Below are 24,512 nucleotides of genomic sequence, written 5' to 3' on the forward strand. Positions count from 1 at the left end.
GTGGCAGGAAGTGGGTGGGAGTGTACAGGATGATGGAATTTTCCACTCCCAGAATGTTTTAGAAGCCACAAATATTGGTGCATTTTTTCAAAAATTGGTAGGACGACATATGTCGTCACCCGGGGTGAGGGACTTTTTAGGTAAAGTCGACATATGACGTACCCGGGGTTAAGGGGTTAATTGAAACCCCTCCAAACATAAGTATACCTTAAATCTTGTACCTTTAGGCCTATGGGGAATGTTATTTAAGGTATTGCTTAGGAGCAAGGTTGCTTAGGAGCACGTCGCAGGTGAGTCGGTGTCTGTGAGATTTTGGCCATACCAGTGTGTTGCTAAAAAAATTAATTTGCAACACCCTCTCGCTCCCCCAGATGCTAACTCTATAGAAAAGCTTTGTTTGCCCCTGTATGGAATATGCCTTTTATGTATAGGGGGCTCCACACACACAGACTTTTTAGACAGAGTGAAGATCAAGGCTTTGTCTCATCAGGTCCCCTCCTCTTACTGACTGTCATCTACCTCATAAATTCAAGTGCAGTGCTGTACCATTCCATTTTCTAATGCTATTCTCATGCTACCTGCTCCTCTGAGCTTGCCACCTGTATGCCTCTATCACTCCTGCAGATATGCTGGACAAGATTTTCTACTTTAGCTCATCTCTGTGTAATCCAAATCCCTTATGCAAGAGTTGGCCAACACACCCATTCCTTCATCCCTGCCACAAGTAAAGTCTTAAATAGCCTTCCTTCATCTGTATTTACTTCTTCCTATGACTTGAATGGATTCAAGGTGGGAGTATGAAGACACTTTTTTGTTGTGTCTTACTGGTGACTTTGTGGCTGAATGATAATTGTGTATGGTTCATTCCACTTTGGTATAGACTACTGACGTCTGTATATACTTTCTTGTTGCATTGGTTGGACATCTTGGTGAGGTTACTGCATGGGTTATCTTGCTTTTCATAATGTGTTATTTGTTACTGCTCTAGGGCATAACAAATAACACATTATGAGCAAGACAAAGCTCATAATGTGTTATTAATTACTGCTCTAGGGCTTAACAAATAACACATTATGAGCAAGACAAAGCTCATAATGTGTTATTAATTACTGCTCTAGGGCTTAATAAATAACACATTATGAGCAAGACAAAGCTCATAATGTGTTATTAATTACTGCTCTAGGGCATAACAAATAACACATTATGAGCTTTGTCTTGCTCATTAAGTGTTATTAATTACTGCTCTAGGGCATAACAAATAACACATTTTTAGCTTTGTCTTCTCATAATGTGTTATTAATTACTGCTCTAGGGCATAACAAATAACACATTTTTAGCTTTGTCTTGCTCATAATGTGTTATTAATTACTGCTCTAGGGCATAACAAATAACACATTATGAGCAAGACAAAGCTTTGACCCCATAGTAAATTAGATGATGACTCTGGGACAATAACTAAGAGAATAAGGGCACAAAGTGATGAAAAAGCAAGATAACCCATGCAGTAACCTCACCAAGATGTCCAACCAATGCAACAAGAAAGTATATACAGACGTCAGTAGTCTATACCAAAGTGGAATGAACCATACACAATTATCATTCAGCCCCAAAGTCACCAGTAAGACACAACATTTTCAACCATTCAACCATGTTTCAGTGGGACTAATCTAGGTCCACGGGTTCACCACACCCACACACTGACCACTCGGCCACTGCCTCCCCAAAAGTGCCCCTGACTACCTCCCCTACTATATAAAAAAAGCATGCACCACATAACACCTACAATAAAAACAAAACAAAAATAAAATTAAACGACCAAAACTGGATGGAATTTTTGGTGTCAGCAAAAATGGTTTTAATTTCAGGAAGGCTCAGTGCATGAGAAGACCTATGGCAAACAAAAGGTGTACGTGTTCAGTCAGGAGCAGTTTCCTCCCCTGGATGAGAAGCAGCTGAAGGAAATGGACAGTCAAGTAGCAGAACTCACCACCAGCCTGAGGGAGAAGGAGAGGCAGCTGGGTGAGGCAGAGACACATCTCAAGGCTCTCACTGCCACACCCACTACACAGGAGGCACAGGACAGGGTGGAAAAGGTTTATAATGTTTTTTTGTTTCTCCTCTAACTCTTATTATTTGCATTATCACTTTAATTATGATAATATCATTGTTGTTGAATAGTATATATGTTGCCAATTTTATGCAATTTTAGTATGTCAATCACCATACGTGTGCAAGGAGGGTCTTACAATAAATTAAAGTCTTTGCACCTGTGAGTTAAACCTCATGGTATGCAATAGAGTGTTTTCGATTGACGTCACGCCGTGGTGCATCATGGGAGCATGAGACCTCAACAAACTCGGTCACCATGGTAACGCCGACAGGCGACTGAGGCGAGGACGAGTTGTTTCACAGAGACTATAGTAACTCCTTGGGTTGTCTTTGGCTCCTGCTTGCTTGTTTGTGGGTGTGGGTGTAAGAACAGTGATGCCACACTTCTATTGTGATTGGGTGTTGGAATACGTCTAACAAACACCCAGGTCTCTTTCCATGGCATTCCTAGAGTGCCGATGCGTGATGATCACCGTAGGTATTTGATGAGGGAAAGCAGCAGCCTCCGGTTATCAAGGATTTCCAGAGCCCAGACTTCAAATCCTGACCTCTGGAAAGTTTGCGGAAGCGCCCAGAGCCCAGACTTTAAAAACAGACCTCTGGAAAGTGTGCAGAAGGCATTTCATTTTTTTTTTTTTTTTTTTTTTTTTACGTTGTTGCCTATTGCGCCGGTAGGCATCTTCCCGGTGGGGCCTGATGGTCGGCCCAAGGCTTCTTCCAGGTGGGGCCTGATGGTCGGCCCAGCCCGTTCTGGCGCAGGCGAGTGTTTATAGTGGCGCCATCCTGCATTGGCTCATGCTGCCCCCCGGAACTCGTACTTGATTTGCTTGGACGGCTTCCTCTAGAGTCCGGGTTGATGGGTGGTCTTCAGGACAGCATGTAGGTAGTTTTAAGCCGCTCGGCGGTGACCGAAAAATCCGAGTGGTAGCGTGGGGATTTGAACCCGCGTCGTCCATCACGCGGCGAATGTGGGTCCAGTATGCTATCACTTCGGCCACCGCCTACCCTATAACAGGTAATTATTGTTTACGTCGTAAATTTTACTGAAAGCCCAGATCAAGGACAAGCGCAGCTGTGCATATATCTCTATACTGGTTTAGGGTCTTCATTTTTGTTATTTTTACCACATTGATTTTTTTTTTTATGCGGGATAGATTTATAATGTGTCAATGGCAGTTAACACATGAATTGAAATGGTGTTATCTTTTCAAAAATTCTGGAAGTACACAGTAAAATAAGATGGTCAAAATGTATGACAACGCATACGTGCATCCAGACATGTTCTGCCTCAGCTGATGGCTGGCTGACGCTGAGATCTCGCTGTAACACACACCTCCTTCACCTATCAACCACCTGTGAAAAGCTTGTAAGTCTGCAGACTCTTGTAGGCCTTCGTGTTGTTCATGTTGTAATCTGGGTTGGGTAAAGAAACCAGAAAATAGCAGATATGTCTGGCAATGTCTCATTATTTGAACACATTTGTTCCTTTTCGATGGCGTATGGATCTTGATTAACTCGAGTAGTTTTAATTTATGTTCATATAACGTCCTGTCCACAACCAAACGTGAATTTTAGTGTCAAGAGTACTTCATTGGGGCTGAAAACTAAGGAAGTCCGTAGGCAAGTCAAAGCGGGAGGTATCACGCCCGACCACGTGGGGAGATTATTTACTAGAATTACGTCACGAGATCACGTGATCGAAAACACTCTATTTATGATTCAAATATAACCAAAAATGACACTGACTGTTCTGCACTTGCTAATTGCATGCCTCTACTCCTCCCACAGACTCACTGTACACGACTTTCTACTCTAGTTCATCTCTATTCTATCCAAATCCTTCATGCAAGAGTAAACCAGGAGCTTCACTCATTTATCCCTCTTGCTGGTAGATTTTGAAACAGCCTTCTTTCATCTGTTTCCTTCTGCCCACAACTTGGACTCTTTAAAAGGAGAGTATCAAAAGATCTCACCATACAAAATCAACCTCTTCTGGCCACTGTTACTGACCTCTTTTTGCTGGAATAGTACTTAGTGGTATTTTTTTTTCCCCATGTTTGTTGCACTTGCTCTGCATCCATTGCTGTAAAAAATAAAATTGTCATATGCATGTCACCCTTTCTATATACAACCAGTCTCTGTCTGCTAATCTTCCTGCCATTCTTCCCAGCCTGCTAGCATTAGCTGATCCATCAAACACTCCATATTGACCATGTTTTCTACTCTATGAGCATACGAGATAGCAGAGCAAAAGCAGAAATCGTACTTGACAAAGCATAGAATAGGGGCATCTTAAAGAGTGACTTCTTTCGGATGCACACAGCCTACCTGAGATATATATACAGTTGTCCCTCGCTATATCGCAGTTCACTTTTCGCGATCTCACTGTATCGCAGATTTTTTAATTGTATATATCTAATTTTATCAGGATTCATATGGTTCCTTCAAATCTCCAATCGGACAATTAACACCATGAAATATTTGCGGAAAAGTAATAATATCGAAAAAAGTCCATCTTTCATTTGCTTATGTAAATCACAAAATATAATATGCTACAGCCTGTAAAGAGAAAAGAATACAAATTACACCCAATCAAATCACTGTATTGCACTATATAACACTATTATCATTGCTATGCGGTGGGCGGCGTGGGCGTGCGCAAGCCCACAGCAGCGAGGCGTACAGATTGACTGCTGAAAGAGTGACCGGAAACTGTCTTTGTTTTCTCAACTGCACTCAAATCTGTGGATGCGGAGAGTGTTGCCAATTAGCTCATTTCAGAGAGGGTGAGGAAACTTACCTTCAAACAAAAAATCATGTCATTGGAGTGAATATAACTACATATTTAAAAGTAATATTTTTGTTCAAATGGACGCCAATGGCGTCCCGGTGCACTTTGGCCCTAAAAAAATTTACACGTCATTGGCATCCCAGTGCGCGAGAGGGTTAAAGGGAAGAGAAATGAGAACAGTGGTAAAGGACACGAAATCAGAATGGAGAAATGTAGATAGTGGGATGCCTCAAGGATCAGTACTGGCACCAATACTTTTTCTAGTATATATAAATGATATGCCGGGGAAAGTAAATAGCTACATGAGTTTGTTTGCAGACGATGCGAAATTGCTGAGACACATAAGAAATAGTAAAGACTGTGAAATTCTGCAAGAGGACCTAAATAAGATTTGGGATTGGAGTAAGAAATGGGAGATGGGGTCTAAGGGACGCGTATCGTATTTTTGAGTGAAAAATCAACCAATGTATAAAATGGATTTACATAGGGATGTACCGATACCAAAATTTTGACCGATACCGATACCGATACCCCAATATTTGACTGATACTGATATTGATACCGATACCTGTGCACTGCTTTTTTTTTTTTTTTTTTATGCAACAATTCCAGCAGCTAAAGGGCAATATCAAATGTTAAGAAAAAAAAAAAAAAGACCCACTACTCGTTGTTCCACCATAGAAGGGAAGAAAGCGAGGGAGGAGGCGCCTCGTGAGGTCTAGTACTCTAGTTGACTCAGCTTTACCTTAATCGCTGTACATTTAGGTAGAAAACTGTGAAGAAATCCCCAGACCCTGGCAGCGTGCCCTGTTGTGGGGTGACTGTCTGACTGACTGAGGCAGGCAAATGAGGCGAGTGGAGAGGCTCTGCCAATCCCGCACCGAAGCTACTAAACCTGTATTATACGCGTCCGCGGTACCAAAGGCTATACTGTATACTAAGTATTATATACTTGTATTCAAAGTAATATGAATCTTATCGTTTAAAGTGATGAAAATTAAATCGCAGGAAATTCCAAATCATGTAGTATCATGATACTAGTTAATTACACGTTTCTAATATTTTTTCAACAATTTAGAAAATCCAATTTCTGTTGAACAAAATTATTTGCAACAAGTGACATGCGACGTACAAAACTCCTTCAGGTATCGGTAGTATCGGCAGAAAATCAGCCGATACCGATACTGATACTGATACTCTTAAAATGTACTGATACCACCGATACTGATACCGATACATCGGTACATCCCTAGATTTACACTAGCACTGAGGAATCCAGTGTACTTTTGGATACTGAAGTGAAGTAAGCTTCAAGGCGATGCATGAAAACGAAAGGCACAAAAAAACAAAAGCGGTGAAAAATTGCCTTTAAATACCGTAACTTTGACTGCCTAAAACTTCAATAGGTTATATCATTTGACAATAAAAAAAAATCAGTGAACAGATTAATCCCTTAAGAATAACTTACCAAGTACACATTTTCCAAATAAGCCTTCATTATTTTTTAAAATTAGTATATGAAGTGGGAAACTGCACGACGCACATGAAATTTAATTTACGCATGCAAAAAAAATATTTCCTTTCCCAATATATATTAAGTTTTCTTGGGCAATTATAGAGAATTTAATGCCAAACACAATGAACCAAAAATGAAGAAGATAGCATGAATAGTAAAGTAACCATTATTTCTTTATCACTTTTTCACATATTTTACAAACTATACTGGTCAATGATATTGCTCTATAGTTCAGAGGTTCTTCCTTTTTCTCGCTTTTATATATAGGGACCACCTCAGCCCTTCACCATACCTTCGGTACTTTACCAGTTGATATTGACCATTTTATGATATCATTTACCGGTCCGACCAGCTGATTTCTGCATTCTTTCAAAATAAAACCTGAAACTCCATCCGATCCTATTGCTTTCCTCTCTTCCAGCTTCTCCATTATTTTATATATCTCTTTTTTTTAGTTACTATTACTTCCTCCATTTGAACATTCATCTTGTCATCTTGTGGTTCATTAAATTTTGATTATTTTATAAAAACTTGTTGAAACTTCTTGTTTAGTAGCTCAGTCATATCTTTAGGATCTTCAATTATCTTATTTCCATCTTTCAGTCTTTCTATTTTTTCCTTTGGTTTGATTTTTCCATTTAAAAATGTATGAAACAATTTAGGTTCTTCCTTATGCTTTTTAACAATATCTTTTTCGTATCCTTTCTCTTCCTCCCTCCTTATTTTCATATATTCATTCCTTGCTCTCTCAAAGTCTTTTTTGTTTCTTTGGTTCTTATTTCTTTTCCATCTTTTTCATGCTTTGTCTCTCTTTTTCTTTGCACCTGCACATGTTGCTTTCCTCTTTCTATTGGTTTATATAATGGGACATATTTTTTGACTCCTGTCTCATTTGCCTCTATGAAAATATACTTTTCCTGCACCTCGTTTGTTCTTTTTAACTTTTCCCAGATCATCTTTTCATAATATTTCTTGAGATTTTTTATGTCCGCTTTCCTGTAGTTTCTCCTTTTTTCTTTGTATGATTCGTCTTCCTCAGTGACTTCCTCATCAGTTTTCAACTCTATTATTACATGATCACTTTTTCCCATGGGACACACACATATCTTAATTCATTTTACAAGTGCACTCCCTTTGTCAGCACCAGGTCCAGTCTCGCTTGTTCATCATCACTCCTGTATCTTGTATTCTCAGTCACCCACTGCATCAATAAGTTTTCCATAGTCAGTTTTAGAAATCTTTCTCCCCACGCCATCTCACTTCCTCCACTTTCGAATGTTTCCCAATTTACCTCTTTGCAGTTGAAGTCCCCAACCAACAAGACGCTTTTATTTGCTTTGAGTAACCTACTCAAACTCTGAATGGTATCCTCTATCATCATCTCATATTCTTTTCTGTTCCATGAGTTTGTTCTTGGTGGTAAATAAGTTGCTATTATCATCATCATTTCTCTGTTTTTGTTCTCCAAGTTAACACTCACTATTTCCACCTCTCCTTTTCCATGTATTACTGATTTCACTAATAACTCCTTTCTCGTCATTATCATCACTCCTCCACCACCTTAACCCCTCCTATCCTTCCTCCATACATTGTAGTTATTGTTAAACGCTATTTGAATGGCCTCTTTTAGCTTTGTTTCCGTTAAACACACAATCCTGGGTTCTTTTTTCTTTAAGTAGTCTTGTAGTTCCAGTTTTCTAGGTATTATCCCATTTACATTGGTATACATCACACTTAAACCCTTAGTTGTTCCAATTTTATCTTGTTTCTGCTCACTTTTGGCTTTTCCCTTATATACCACTTCTTTACCCTGTCTCCCAAAACTCTCCCAAAAAATTATTTTCTTCCTCTTCTGTTCTTGCACTATTCTTCTCCTTTACCTCTGCTTGCAATTCATTCCATTTTTAAATTTCTTCCTCATTTCTATTCTTCTTTATACAGGTAACTCGATATACGCGTGTTTGGTTTACGCGTTTTTGAAATAACGCGGGGTCCAAAATCCAAATAAATGTTTAATTTACACGTTTTTTCACTTATACGCGATATTTAATGGAGTGGCCACCAGATGTCTCACGCAAGTGGACTCACATGGCGCCGCGGCCACACAGCTGAGCTCAGTTCTTCCCGCTCGCCACTTGAACAACAATACAGTACCCACGCTGCCACGCTACGCAACAATAGGGGCGGGCAGGTACCGGTACCAGTACCAGTACTAACGGTACCAGCTATACGGTACGATACCGGTACCAGACTGCTCGGTACTGGTACCAATACTAGACAGTCGCTCGTGGTGTCCCTCATTTCTTCCTCACACGAGTGAGACTGAGTGCCTGAGTGGATATCTCGGTGATATGGTTATTCTCTCTCTCTCTCTCTCTCTCTCTCTCTCTCTCTCTCTCTCTCTCTCTCTCTCTCTCTCTCTCCACTGAATGAAGTGAATATTTTTTGATAGAAACCTACCTCTAGTTTGATTTACATTGTTTTTGATTTACGCGACCTCTTCAAGGACACAATACTCGCGTAAATCGAGAGTTACCTGTATATATTTCCTTACATTCATCTATTTCTTTTAGTTTAGTTGTTCTACAGTACCCTCTCAAGTTTCGCACTCGCTTCGTTCCGAATGTATAGTGCTAAACTCGAGGATCGCGAAACTTGAGGTATTGAAAACACTGAAAACGTTTATTTGTTCCGTCCCGTGGAGATTTATACATATACTATATATATATATATATATATATATATATATATATATATATATATATATATATATATATATATATATATATATATATATATATATAAAACCCCGATTATCCGAAAGCGGATTATCCGAAAAACCGGATTATCCGAAATTGATCTGGATAATGCAATTAAATTTTTTTTTCTATACTAAAACGTTATAAAACATCAAAAATAAATAAAAGTACTATATTAACACATTTAAAATTGATAAGAACAGTTAAAATGAATATGCTTTCTAATACGTATTGCCGAAATAGCTTGTAACGAATAGATCAATGTATTAGACAAAAAACATTAAACAAACTCTCAACAACACCACGTCCACACCTTCGCCCCAGCAAGGACGTAGGTGCGGCGAACGAACAAACTACTGCACGACTACTCTCACACCGTACTCTCAAGACAACGACACAAACACGACTCCCCTCTCCACTCCATGCCACATTCCCCTTCCAACATACGAGTTGCGCGATAATATGAGTCATCATACTGTGTCTCCACCTGCACGATGCATCAAGGTCACACTTGCAAGCTTGCACAACCATTCACAATCGCACTCTGCAACATTCACAATTCAGATCTGCAACGCTCACAAGTATCAACATACACTGGTCCAGACAAGGAGACACACAGACAAACATACAATAAAACATTTACATCACATGTTTTAAGCGTACTACTTTGTTTAGCGTAGCGTGTGTTTGTTTGGTTTCAAAATCAAAATGGCGGCGATCAAAATGGCGGCCATAAATCCGGATTATCCGAAAAATCGGCTTATCCGAAAGAGGCTTCCCCCCTTCCATTTCGGATAATCGGGGTTTTACTGTATATATATATATATATATATATATATATATATATATATATATATATATATATATATATATATATATATATATATATATATATATATAAACAGTAGAGCCCCATTTAGCGTGAGAATTAGGTGGATGAACGCGGTCGCGCTAACTGAATTCGCGCCAATTGACTAAAGTAACCAATATGAAAAAAATTATTTGTGCACACGTGGGTCTGACTTTTGGGTTTGATAATCACTCACATTAAAAAAAACAACCCTACGATTGGCTGAGCTCTGAAAACACGCTTGTGATTCGCTGGGAGTCCGATGATGTCATTGCCCGCTCTCATCTGGTCAGCGGCCTCGCTGCCTTAAGGCAGTATCACACTTGGACAACAGGCAACTCCAAATTTTCTGGGTGTGCGTCACACACGGCCAAGGTCAGTTGCTCGTATCCACATCCACAACGTAAACAAAGCACTTTCCCTGTATCAACATGGCGTCGTCTGCTAAAGTAAGGGCATGTGCCGTGCATCATGGCGGCTTGTGCTGCGCATCATGGCGGTTTGTGCTGCGCATCATGGCAGCTTGTGCTGTGCATCATGGCGGCTTGTGCTGCGCATCATGGCGGCTTGTGCTGCGCATCATGGCGGCTTGTGCTGTGCATCATGGCGGCTTGTGCCGTGCATCATGGCGGCTTGTGCCGCGCATCATGGCGGCTTGTGCTAGGCATCATGGCAGCTTGTGCTGCGCATCATAGCGGCTTGTGCCGCGCATCATGGCGGCTTGTGCTGTGCATCATGGCGGCTTGTGCCGGGCATCATGGCGGCTTGTGCTAGGCATCATGGCGGCTTGTGCCGCGCATCGTAGCGGCTTGTGCCGCGCATCATGGCGGCTTGTGCTGTGCATCATGGCGGCTTGTGCCGCGCATCATGGCGGCTTGTGCCGCGCATCTTGGCGGCTTGGCGCAATTTTCAAAATTCAGTCGTGGTGGCTGCTCGCGCTAACTGAGGCTTTCGCACTAATTAATTATTTTCTTGGTAGATGGTGGCTCGCGCTAATTGCGGTTCGCGCTAATTGATCTCGCGCTAAGTGGGGCTCTACCATAAATATATATATATACATATATATATATATATATATATATATATATATATATATATATATATATATATATATATATATATATATATATATATATACAGACCAACAAAGTTGAACAAACACATAAAAATAAGCCAAAACTCCATCATTATCCAAAGCGGCATTATATATGCTGGCATAGCTGGAGATCTGGGGGTCTTGTCTCCTTGTGGGGTCCCCCCCCACACACTTCTACAAATGAGTATGGCAACAAATGGGGCTCCCAAATAGACCATTTGGGGGTCCGATGGACCCCTTTGTTGGGGGCGTGGGGGGGGCGTCTTCTTATAAGACCCCAACACCCCTTCCCTTAGCTACGTCATTGAATTTAGCCATTAGACTTGAGCCTGTATCATCAAACCCCCCTCAAGCTGTCACCCGGGGCAGACCGCCCCCCCTTACTACGCCACTGGGTAAATACAATAAATAGCACTGAACAATAACAAAAAATGTATTTGTACACAATGACACAATGAATTAGGCAGGTTAGTGAGCAGTAATATATCAGGATAACACTCAATGCTGTCCTTTCGTTTGGACCAGAAGCTGCAGACAACCTGTAATTAATGCACCGTGGGTAAAACAAGGCTTGGTGAACTATCCATATTGTCTCTTAATCCTTGGTTGCAGCCAGGTCACCCATAGCTCAGGAGTTCTCAGGCTCTGTGGTTCAAAGTAGAGTGTGTATCATGTGATATTTTGCCTCTATAACCTGTAATTGTGAGGGTGGGCTCTTACAAGTTTCTAATGATCTGGACAGAAGTGTGTGAGCCATGCATGAGATGCCAGAGTAGGGATATTTCTATAGTGGCAACACAAACATGTGATAATAAACACAAATGTCCTGACTGCTGTCTCTGTTTTCAGACAGAGGAGGAAGTGTGCCGGTTGCAACAGAAGCTCAATGACCTGACAGAGAACAGAGTCTTGGTGTCCAAGGAGGAACAGGACAGTGTGAGGAAGGAGAGTGAGGGCATGACCAGGCAGTGGCGGAAGAGGCGCAGGTTGGCCCTTGACATGCTGGACGCCATCCTGGAGGGCTATCCACACCCTAAAGTCCACTTGTATGAGGAAATTGGTGTGGAGACTGACCAGGATGCAGGGGTGGTGCTGCCCAAGGCCTGAGGGCAGCAACAGAGAGGCTGTTGAAGAGAAATGACACTGAGCTATTAGAGGTAAATTTGGCAGTTCTTGGCTGCAATAGAATCTCTCCAATAACAATTTCCAAAATAACTTACTTTTATTACAGTAGACCACACATAGCAGTGAGAGTGAATGATGAAAAGACTGGGTGGATGGGCATAGAAAGAGGTGTTTGATAAGGGTTTGTTCTGTCACCAGACTTGTTTTCAGTGTGTAGTCAAGCGATTTCTTTGCCTTCTAAACTACTCTTCTACAGATTCAGTGCCTCTGTACTTCTATCTCCAGTGTCTTATCTGGTCGATCTATCCCTGCTGTGGTAGACAGTCACTGTTCTTTACCTAAACCTATCAACAGTTGTATCCCATAGGGCTCTGTCCTATCTCCCACTCTTTCTGATGTTCATTAACCCTCCAGCTCCGGGTGTCTTTGCAGAAGGCTACCCCCATGTCCGGGGGTTTGGGGAAAATTTAGGGTCATGTTTACATTCCAATTGCAATGTAAATAAACATAATGGAAGTTAACCATATACTACTTCTAGGAGTACAAACTGTCCTCTGTCGAATGACGTTTAGTAGACTGCTCTAGGTCCACTGGTTGCTAAGTAATCATGAGTAGAAGTTGGTAACTTTTTTTGCTGTAGAACTAGCCCACATTCGGGTGTGTGCCATTGACACGGGCGAGAGTCTAACCCACGCTCCTCCGCTCTGCCCCACCCCCTGCAGTGACGTCATGCGTTGATATCTCCTGATTGGCTGCTGCCTCCCTCCTTCCCCTCTCTGACCCCCCCTCCTTGCCTCTCCCTCTGCTCGCTCTCTTTCATTCTCTACCTCCCGCCTCCTGCATATATTGTGTTTTGTGTTTTTTTCTGTTATTCAACAAGAAGCTCCTCTTCGTCTTTTTCCTTTCCTTTTTTTTTTTTTTTACAACGGAGACAGCTCAAGGCACACAAAAAAGAAAACAAAATTTCGGGAGGAGAAGTGTCCTGATACCCTCCTCTTGAAAGAGTTCAAGTCGTAGGAAGGAGAAAATACAGATGAAGGAAGATTGTTCCAGAGTTTACCAGCATGAGGGATGAAAGAGTGAAGATGCTGGAAGATGCACTGCTTAGTGCAATAAAGTCTTTCTATGAGGATGCATCTGCATGTGTCAAAATTACTGGAGAAACAAGTGAACATTTTGAGATAAAAGTGGGCTTAAGACAAGGGTGCGTCATGTCACAATGGTTATTCAATATTTATATGGATGGTGTTATTAGAAAATAAGGGCAAAGTTGGAGAAGTTGGAGTAAGACTGTTCAATGAGGGAAGGAAGTGGGTACTGAATTCGATACTGTTTGCTGATTGCTCATTGCTCAGTGCTCATTGCAGAAAATGAAAGTGACCTACAAAATTTGGTCAGTGTTTTTGATAGTGTCTGTAATAGGAGAAAGCTGAAAGTAAATGTCAACAAAAGTAAAGTGATGGTTTGTGAGCGAAGTAGAAGTGAGGTTGTGGATTTTGTATACCCATATAGAGTGGGAATTGAATTTGAAAAAGAATGCAAAATAATTTTGAATGGTGAAGAAATGGAGGAGGTCAATGAGTTTAAGTACCTTGGATCAGTTATTTGTAAGCATGGTGGTATGGAGGGAGAGATAAGAGGAAGGGCATTGCAAGGAAGAAGGGTGGTAGGGTCTTTGGGACGAATCATGAATGGCAGAAGTGTGAGCATGGAGGTAAAGAGGGATTTGAAAAATACAATAATAGTACCAACCCTCACATATGCAAGTGAAACGTGGGCCTGGAATGAAAGTCAGAAGTCTACAGTGCAGGCAGTGGAAATGAGTTATTTGAGGAGTGCTTGTGGTGTGAGTAGAATGGATGGAATGAGTAATGAAAGTGTGTACGAACATTTTGGAATGTGTCACAGGGGTGAAGGGAAGAAGTGTGGAGTGGTGGAAGAAGTGAAGCGACAGACTTTAAAGTGGTTTGGCCACATGGAGCGAATGGAGGAGAGTAAGATGACCAGAAGGGTGTATGTGAGTGAGATAGAGGGAGGGAATGCTAGAGGACGACCTCCAGTGAAATGGAGGGATAGGGTGCAAGAGTACGTTAGGGAGAGGGGGGAAAGATTTTTGAGAAACTTTGAGCAGACAAGGAGGGAGTGTCTGGATAAAGAAAGTTGTAAGCTCTTCTGCCGTGGCCATCCCCTGGTGGGAGCTCCTAGGAGCAGGCGTCGATGAAATGATGATGATGAAGATGCTGGTTAACTCATGCGTAAGGGATTTGGACAGTAAAGGGATGAGCTTTAGAAGAATGTCGTGTGCAGCGTGGCCACGGGAGGGGGGGAGGCATGCAGTTAGCAAGTTCAGAAGAGCAGTCAGCTTGAAAATAACGATAGAAGATAGAAAGAGAGGCAACATGGCGGCGAAATTTAAGAGGTAGAAGACTATCAGTAAGAGGAGAAGAGCTGATGAGATGAAGAGCCTTAGACTCCACTCTGTCCAAGAGAGCTGTGTGAGTGGAGACCCCCACACGTGAGAGGCATACTTCATAAGAGGGCGGACAAAGCCCCAGTATATGGATAGCAACTGTGCTGGGGAGAAGAACTGGCGGAGACGATACAGAACGCCCAACCTCGAGGAAGCTGATTTAGTGAGAGAAGAGATGTGAAGTTTTCAATTAAGATTTTGAGTTAAGGATACACCAAGGATATTCAGTGTTGAAGATGGTGACAGCTGAGTGTTGTTGAAGAAAAGGGGGTAGGTGTTTGGAAGATTGTGTCGAGTTGACAGGTGGAGAAATTTGTTTTTTGAGGCATTGAAGGACACAAGGTTCCTTTTACCCCAATCGGAAATGATAGTAAGGTCTGAGGTTAAGCACTCTGTAGCCTCCAGCCTGGAGTCATGTAATTCCTGTTGAGAGGGTCTTCTGTTGAAAGAAGTTGAATAACGCAGAGTGGAGTCATCAGCGTATGAGTGGACAGGACAGTTTGCTATGGAAAGAAGATCATTGATGAATAACAGGAAGAGAGTGGGTGATAGGACAGAGCCCTGTAGAACACCACTGTTGATAGGTTTAGGGGAAGAACAGTGACCGTCTACCACGTCACAGATAGAACGGCTGGAAAGGAAACTGGAGATAAAGGAACATAGAGAGGGATAGAATCCGAAAGAGGGCAGTTTAGAAAGTAAAGACTTGTGCCAGACACTATCGAAGGCTTTCGATATGTCTAGCGCAACAGAGAAAGTTTAACCGAAACTGCTAAGAGAGGATGACCAAGAATCAGTTAAGAGAGCAAGAAGATCGCCAGTAGAACGCCCCTTGTGGGACCCATACTGGCAATCAGATAGGTTAGAAGTGGAAAGGTGCTTTTGAATCTTCTGGTTAAAGATTGATTCAAAAGCTTTAGATAGGCAGGAAAGTAAGGCTATAGGGCAGTAGTTTGAGGGATTGGAACGGTCACTCTTCTTAGGCACAGGCAAAGGCATACTTCCAGCAGGAAGGAAAGGTAGATGTTGATAGGCAGAGACGAAAGAGTTTGACCAGGCAGGGTGTCTGCACGGAAGCACAGTTTTAAGGACAATAGGAGGCACTCCATCAGGTCCATAAGCCTTCTGAGAGTTGGGGCCAGAGAGGGCATAGAAAACATCATTCTTAAGAATCTTAATAACAGGCATAAAGGAGTCAGAGGGGGGATGAGTAGGAGGAATATGCCCAGAATCGTCCAGAGTGGAGTTCTTACAGAAAGTCTGAGTGAAGAGTTCAGCCTTAGAGATAGATGAGACGGCAGTACTCCCGTCAGGGTTAAGGAGAGGAGGGAAAGAGGAAAAAGTGATATTGGAGGAGACATTTTTGGCTAAGTGCCAGAAGTTTCTGGAAGAATTAGAGAAAGCAAGGTGTTGACATCTGCTATGGATAAAGGAGTTTTTGGTAAATCGAAGAATAGATTTGGCACGATTCCAGGCAGAAATCTCTCTCTCTCTCTCTCTCCATCTAAGAGAGAGAGAGAGAGAGAGAGAGAGAGAGAGAGAGAGAGAGAGAGAGAGAGAGAGAGACAGAGGCAGAGAGAGAGAGAGAGAGAGAGAGAGAGAGAGAGAGAGAGAGAGAGAGAGAGAGAGAGAGAGAGAGAGAGAGAGAGAGAGAGAGAGAGAGAGAGAGAGAGAGAGAGAGAGAGAGAGAGAGAGAGAGAGAGAGACAGAGAGAGAGAGAGAGAGAGAGAGAGAGAGAGAGAGAGAGAGAGAGAGAGAGAGAGAGAGAGAGAGAGAGAGAGAGAGAGAGAGAGAGAGAGAGAGAGAGAGAGAGAGAGAGAGAGAGAGAGAGAGAGAGAGAGAGAGAGAGAGAGAGAGAGAGAGAGGCAGAGAGAGAGAGAGAGAGACAGAGACAGAGGCAGAGAGAGAGAGAGACAGAGAGAGGCAGAGAGAGAGAGAGAGAGAGAGACAGGCAGAGAGAGAGACAGAGAGTGGCAGAGAGAGGCAGAAACAGAGGCAGAGAGAGAGACAGAGAGAGGCAGAGGCAGAGAGAGAGACAGAGAGGCAGAGGCAGAGGCAGAGAGAGAGGCAGAGACAGAGGCAGAGAGAGAGACAGAGAGAGGCAGAGACAGAGAGAGGCAGAGAGAGAGAGAGACAGAGAGAGGCAGAGACAGAGAGAGGCAGAGAGAGAGACAGAGAGAGGCAGAGACAGGCAGAGAGAGAGACAGAGAGGCAGAGACAGAGGCAGAGAGAGAGGCAGAGACAGAGGCAGAGAGCGGCAGAGACAGAAGGAGAGAGAGAGGCAAAGAGAGAAGCAGAGACAGAGGCAGAGACAGAAGGAGAGAGAGAGGCAAACAGAGGCAGAGAGAGGCAGAAAAAGGCAGAGAGGCAGAGAGAAGCATGCAAAAAGTCAGAGAGAGAGGCAGACAAAGGCAGAGAGAGGCAGAGTCAAAGGCAGAGAGAGAGGCAGAGACAGAGAAGCAGAGACAGAGGTAGAGAGAGAGGCAGAGACAGAGGCAGATAGAGAGGCAGAGGGAGAAAGGCAGGACAGAGGTAGAGAGAGAGGCAGAGACAGAGGCAGATAGAGGCAGAGCTAGACAGAGGCAGAGAGAGACAAAGACAAAGGCAGAGACAGAGGCAGAGAGAGACAGACAGATGCAGAGAGAGAGAGAGAGAGAGAGAGAGAGAGAGAGAGAGAGAGAGAGAGAGAGAGAGAGAGAGAGAGAGAGAGAGAGAATTACATAGATTACATAGAAAATCAGGCCACACAGACCCCATGGTCCAGACTAGGTGGTCTGTCCTTAAACCCAAGTGAATCTACACTAATCAGATGGCTCCTAAACGTTGCCTTTCTACTCTAGTTAATATTAAGTTGAAGGAAGTGACGGTCGAGCTTGTTTTTAAAGGAGTCAGTCGTGTTACACTGGATCACTGACGGTGGGAGCTTATTCCATTCTCGCACTACAACGTTGGTGAAGAAAAATTTGGTGCAGTCTGAATTTACTTGTCTACATTTGAGTTTTATGCCATTGTTCCTCGTTCGCAAAATGTCATCGCTCATAAACAATTTTGTTCTGTCTACATTCGTGAAACCATTAAGTATTTTAAAACATTCGATCAGTTTTCCTCGGAGGCGACATTTCTCAAGAGAGAACATGTTAAGGGTGGAAAGCCTTTTTTCGTAGGATTTGTTGCGCAAGGAAGGGATCATTTTTGTTGCCCGACGCTGAACACCTTCTAATTTAGTAATGTCCTTTGCATGGTTGGGAGACCAAAACTGTACCGCATATTCCAAGTGGGGTCTGACTAAACTATTGTAGAGCGGAAGTATTACATCTTTATTCTTGAATAAAAAGTTTCTTTTAATGAAGCCCAACAAATTGTTCGCTTTATTTGCTGCATCGATGCATTGACGTGAGAATTTGAGGTTTGACGTGATTTTGACCCCCAGGTCCTTAATGCATTGAACGCTTGTGAGTTTAACACTGTGCATTTCGTAATCGAACTTCTTATTTCTTGTTGCAACTTGAAGGACCTGGCACTTGTCTACGTTAAAGGCCATCTCCCATCTATCCGACCAAGCTGAAATTTTGTGCAAATCCTCTTGGAGGCTTTGCCTGTCTTCGTCAGTGAGAACCGAGTTACCAATCTTTGTGTCGTCTGCAAATTTACTAATGCGATTATTGAGTCCAACATCCACATCATTGATATAAATAATGAAGAGCACTGGGCCAAAAACCGAGCCCTGAGGGACACCACTAGTGACCGGCCCCCTCTCTATTAGTGACCGGCGCCCACTCTTAAGAGAGAGAGAGAGAGAGAGAGAGAGAGGAAAAAGACGAAGAGGAGCTACTTGTTGAATAACAAAAAACACAAAGCACAATATAATCGGGAGGAGGGAGGGAGAGAGCAAGGCAGAGGGAGAGAGGCAAGGAGGGGGGGGCAGAGAGGGGGAGGAGGGAGGCAGCAGCCTATCAGGAGATATCAACGCGTGACGTCACTGCAGGGGGTGGGGCTGGGCTCCGCGCGACAAAATCCTAACAACCTTTCGTGTGGGTGGAAGTGAGGAAGTGGCGTCCTCCGCAGCGGAGGAAGGCACACGTTCGGACACATTGGAAAGTGAAAAATCGCATCCTTCCATCACTGCGGCTAGTGACCAACTGACTGGTGATGCCAACACATGCTCCGGGATGCTGGCCGTGGGCTCATACCAAACTAAGTCCGCACGGGCATTTCAAATGGTAGAAATACGCACATGCCTTCTGAGAGGACACCCGGATTTTCGCCAAATTTTAAGTGCGGCCTTCCAAGAGGACACCCGGAGCGGAAGGGTTAATTAATGATCTTTCCAAACTGAACTGTCCTTTCCACTCGTACGCTGATGATTCTACTCTGCATTATTCAACTTCTTTCAACATTCACAGTCTTCGTTCTAATTTTCCTTCTGTGGAACATCATCTTTCCTGTAAACCTCACCTTCTCTTCCTCACTGAAACCCAGGTCTCAGGGGCTACCGACAGCAATCTCTACTCTGTTCCCTCCTACTATCTCTGTCCTAACTTTCATTCCAGAGCTGGATGTTGTGTCTATGTACACAACGACATCACTTGCTCTCGTGCCCATGACCTTGATTCTTCAGAATTTTCCACCATCTTGGTGAGACTTCATTGTTACTCTATTACTAAATACACCTGTGCTATTTATCTCTCACCTAACTTTACCAGCTATGCTAAATTCTTTGACTACTTGAACTCCAAAGTAGAGCACATCTTGACCCACTCTCCCTTTGCTGAAATCTCCATCCTAGGAGATATCAATGTTCACCACCAGCTTTGGCTTTTATCCTCTTTCACTGACCAGCCTGGTGAACAAGCCTACAACTTTGCTCACCTCAATGATCTACAGCAGTTGGTTCAGCACCCTGCTTGTATTCCCAGCCGTCTTGGAGACCGGCCCAACATTCTAGACCTCTTCCTAACCTCTAATCCTTCAGCTTACTCTGTCAAACTGTTCTCTCTGTTTGGCTCCTCCAATCACAACCTTATTTCTGTATTCTGTCCTGTTGCTCCTGTACAGCCTCTGGATCCACCAAATAGGTGGTGCTTCCGGCATTTTGCTTCAGCTCGTTGGGAGAACCTGAGGATGTACTTTTTCGATTTTCTGTAGAATGATTACTGCTTCCAGGAGAGAGACCCCTCTGTGTGTGCCCAGCACGTCACTGAGGTGATTGTCTCTGGAATGGAGACACACATTCCATGTACTTTCTCTACCCCTCATGCTAAAAAGCCTTGGTTCAATCATGCTTGTTCTCGTGCTGTCAAATATAGAGAGGCAGCTCACAAAAGTTGCCAGAGCCTTTACACTCCTGCTAATTATGATCTTTACATTTCCACCCAGAATCATGCCAGATCTATTCTTTGACTCACCAAAAACACTTTCATCAGTAGAAAATGCCACGACCTTTCTTTTTCTAATTCTTCCAGAGACTTCTGTCACTAGCCAAAAATATCTCATTCAACTTCACTTTTTCATCTTTCTCTCCTCTCCATAATCCTGACAGTAGCACTGCCATCACATCTATCTCTAAGGCTGAACTCTTCACTCAAACTTTCTCTAAAAACTCCACTCAGGAAGATTCTGGGCATATTTCTCTTACCCCCCTCTGACTCCACTATGCATGTTATTAAAATTCTTAAGAATGATGTTTTCTATGCCCTCTCTGGCCTCAATCCTCAGAAGGCTTATGGGCCTAATGGAGTGCTTCCTATTGTCCTCAAAAACTGTGCTTCCTTGCTGACACCCTGCCTGGTCAAACTTTTGTCTCTGCCCTTCAACATCTACCTCTCCATCCTGGTGGAAGTACGCCTACATATAGCCTGTGCCTAAGAAGGGTGACTGCTCCAATCCCTCAAATTACCATCCTATAGCTTTATTTTCCTGTCTTTCTAAGGCTTTTGAATAGATTCTTAACTGGAAGATTCACAAGCAGCTATCCACTTCTGACCTTCTATCTGATCGTCAATATGGGTTCCGCAAGGGGCGTTCTACTGGTGATCTTCTTGCTTTCTCAACTGACTCCTGGTCATCCTCAGCCGTTTCGGTGAAACTTACTCAGTTGCGCTTGACATACTGAAAGCTTTTGATAGAGTCTGGCACAACTCTTTGATTTCTAAACTACCCTCCTACGGATTGTATCCCTCTCTCTGTACCTTTATCTCCAGCTTCCATTCTGGCCGTTCTATCTCTGTTGTGGTAGACGGTCACTGTTCTTCCCCTAAACCTATCAACAGTGTTGTCCTGCAGGGCTTACCTGTTTCCCACTCTCTGATGTTCATCAGTGATCTTTTTTCCACAACAAACTGTCCTATCCATTCGTACAGCGATGACTCTACTTTGTTATAAATTAAGGGTTGTTCGGGAAGTAATGGTAATTCAGTGGCAAAACTGAGCAGTCAAATCAGTCGTGGGTTTTGAATGTTCTAGAATCAGAAAGAGACGAGTTCACGTCCAAACTCATATTTGCCCCGCACGCCAGTCTTAGCCTCCTTTGTTGTAAAAAAATTAAAAAAAAAAATATTATTGTTTTCTTTTTTGGTTGCCCTTGAGCTGCCTCCTTTGTTGTAAAAAAAAAAAAAAAAAAAAAAAAAAAAAAAAGCTTTCACCTCAATCAGTGGTTAGCCTTTGTGGCGGAAACACAGCAGTCAGCTGATAGACGCCGTGTAGTCAGCGGCAAACTTTTCAGTGCCTACTGGTACGTGTCACGAGGGCAGCAGGCAACTACATCCCTACCACTTCTACCTTATTACTACGGCATCACTTTGCCGACTTACTTTAGAAACTGTTCTGAAAACCCACTCCAGACTGTAGCTAAGTGACCATCTAACTATGTATCTCTTTCCTCGGGGCTCTTGGGGCTGGGATATTGGATGGGGCACTTAGCTGGGAAGAACAGCCTATCACAATAAGGTGAGTCAGGGAGTGTGATTTTGGCCAAAGTGTATTGCGGAAAAATAGCAATATAATTTCAGAACTGTTATAGAACGCTCGGTAAATAAACCGGCCTAGCTGGCATCGGCCGCGCTGCCCCGTAACACTTGAGTAACGGCCAGCTGACTCCTTTTTTTATACCACCTCCATTTGTATCCATTTAAATCACTGCTGCCTTGTTTTAAATTTTAAACCTAAAGTAATACTAAAGGTGAGCTGCATAAACTAGATACGCAAGTTGTTCAGTTAGTCGGCCACTCATTCGAGAAAATTCTGGAGCAGCTGCCTGGGTGGCGACTCTGTGACCTTGGACGATGGAAATTGCTGATACGTACTTCCTGAACAACCTGGGGGAATTGATGTGACAAGCTACTTCAATTCCGGAGTGGTAGTTACCATTCCGGGAGGAGCGAAGTACGCTCTCAGCCACCGCAAGCGCTTTGGATTCGGTGCGACGGCTTTGGTCTCATTCAGTTGAATGTGCTGAAGTCATTGCATTCGAGTCCTGGGGGCTGCTCTGGCTGGGGGCATGCTCGGTTATCCTCCCCTGCAATGAAGGATTTGAGAAATTTTTAGTAGGTAAATTTTAAGTTAATTTTATTGGTAAACACATTTTACATATACTTTTAATCATGTCTGGATTTAGTAAGAAGAAGCTGAAGGAGGAGGTTGATCCTAAGCAGTTGATTAGTTTTTTACGCAGAAAGAGAAGTGTTCACAAACGTAAGGTCACAACTAACTAACTATCAAACAACTAACTGATAGAAAGAATACAAAGGATGGCAACAAAAATGTTTCCAGAGCTGGAGGGATTGACATACGAGGAAAGACTAAAGGAAATGGTATTACTAACACTAGAACAAAGAAGAGAAAGGGGAGACCTAATACAAATCTACAAATTATTGAGCAAAATGGAAGAAGTAGACAATGAGGAGAAGAAGAAATTACCACCAGGAACACAAGAAAAAAATTGAGGAAGGGAAGATGCTTGAGAGACATAAAGAAATATAGCTTCCCGCAAAGAAATATAAAGGTTTGGAACAGACTAAGTGAAGATGTAGTATCGGCGAGGAGTGTGCAAAGCTTTAAGAAAAAGTTGGGTAAATGTAGATACGGAGACGGGACCACACGAGCGTAAAGCCCAGGCCCTGTAAAACTACAACTAGGTAAATACACACACACACACACACACACACACACAGATGGACCTACCAACACTGGAACAAAGAAGGGAAGGGAGACCTAATACAAATTTATAAATTATTGAGCAAAATGGAAGATGTAGGTAATGAGGAGTTACTACTAAAAGAAAGAATAAACACCAGGAGCACAAGAGGACACAGTAAAAAATTGAGGAAAGGAAGATGCTTGAGAGACATAAAGAAATATAGCTTCCCGCAAAGAAATATAGAGGTTTGGAACAGACTAAGGGAGGATGTATTATCAACAAAGAGTGTGCAAAGCTTTAATGAAAAGTTGGACAAATACAGATACGGAGACAGGACCACATGAGCGTAAGCCCAGGCCCTGTAAAGCTACAACTAGGTAAATACACACACACACACACACACACACACACAGTTAAAGTTAATGGCGAAACTTTTGATAGTATAAGTGTGTGAGGGCAACTACCATTTGAGTGGCGAACGACCGGGGGACTCTTGCCGCTCGTTCGCCATGAAGCCGTTTAACTACCGAGGCACAGTGAACCACCTGCTACAGTCCCGCTGCCCGTCTGCATCATGCTGCTCGATGCCGCGAACAGCTACTGAGGTGTTGCAACAACCTGCTACACTCCCGCTGCTCGTTTGCCAGTAGCCGTTCGATGCCTCGGTCAACCGAACCACCGAAGCTTCTCAACCCGCTGTGGGAGGCGACTTGGTGGGCGGCCAGCGCCTTCATCCTCAGACAGCAGCTGGGCCTCGCTCTGGACACTTGATTCTGCTCCAGCTCCAGCTCTGCTCTCACTCGGATTTCCTTCGAACCGTGGGCTGGTTCTGGGTGCCTCACCTCTCTTCTCCACGCATTGGACTCCCGTTACTGCCATGAACCTGATGCCCCTTCTCCTCCTGCGCCTCCCTCATCTACCACGTCTACACCACTTCAAGGATGAAGCTGTGCTGCCTCTCAGAGGACGGGACGCCCAGAAGAGGAAGAAGCCGTGCAAAGGATCATTGCGGAGTCCAGCGTGCTGAAGCCTTCGTGTTGGAGACTTCAGTTTTGTGAGGCTGTTGTGGGATTTCTACTTATTTAAAGTAAATTGGTGTCTAACCATTTATCTTGTTTGTTATCCCCCTTCTGATTACAGCACCCAACTCTGGAACCTTGACAAAGTGAAATAGTAGAAGTGATAAATAATTGTTTCCAAACAGTGTTCACAAGGGAGAGTGAATTTGAAGATGTAGATGCAGGGCTGGAGGATAGAGTTGGACTTGAAAGGATACAAACATGAACAGATGAAGTTAGAATAGAATAGAATAGAATAGATAGAATAAGTGAATGGTCAAGCAAATGGGAAATGACATTCAATACAAAGAAGTGTAGTGTATTGGGAGTTTGGTAAGAGCAGTGGACGAATATCGGGGAACTACTCTCTGAGCAATGAAAGAATCATGAAAAAAACAGAGGAAAAAGATCTGGGAGTGACAATAACAGACAAGTTATCCTTTGGAAAGCATATAAATCAGATAACTGGGGAAACATACAACCTTCTTAGAAACATAAAAGCAGCATTTACATATCTAGATGAAGAAATGGTGAAGAAACTAATAACATCGATGGTATGTCCAAGACTAGAATATGCAGCATTATTGTGGTCACCTAGATTGAA

At 43.0% G+C, this 24,512-nt stretch overlaps 1 protein-coding gene across 1 annotated transcript in view; it reads left to right on the forward strand.

Annotated features, from left to right (window-relative positions):
- The window catches only part of LOC126995907 (homologous-pairing protein 2 homolog), a 36,647-nt gene extending 20,217 nt beyond the window's left edge, over nucleotides 1-16,430 (forward strand). The window contains exons 2-3 of the mRNA XM_050855801.1: nucleotides 1,866-2,093; nucleotides 11,971-16,430. Of these exons, the coding sequence (XP_050711758.1) occupies nucleotides 1,866-2,093; nucleotides 11,971-12,228 (486 nt within the window). The 3' untranslated portion in view covers nucleotides 12,229-16,430. The remainder of the gene's footprint in view (nucleotides 1-1,865; nucleotides 2,094-11,970) is intronic.
- The last annotated feature ends 8,082 nt before the right edge of the window (nucleotides 16,431-24,512 follow it).

Source organism: Eriocheir sinensis, chromosome 9, assembly GCF_024679095.1.
Source record: "Eriocheir sinensis breed Jianghai 21 chromosome 9, ASM2467909v1, whole genome shotgun sequence".
Lineage (NCBI taxonomy): Eukaryota > Metazoa > Arthropoda > Malacostraca > Decapoda > Varunidae > Eriocheir > Eriocheir sinensis.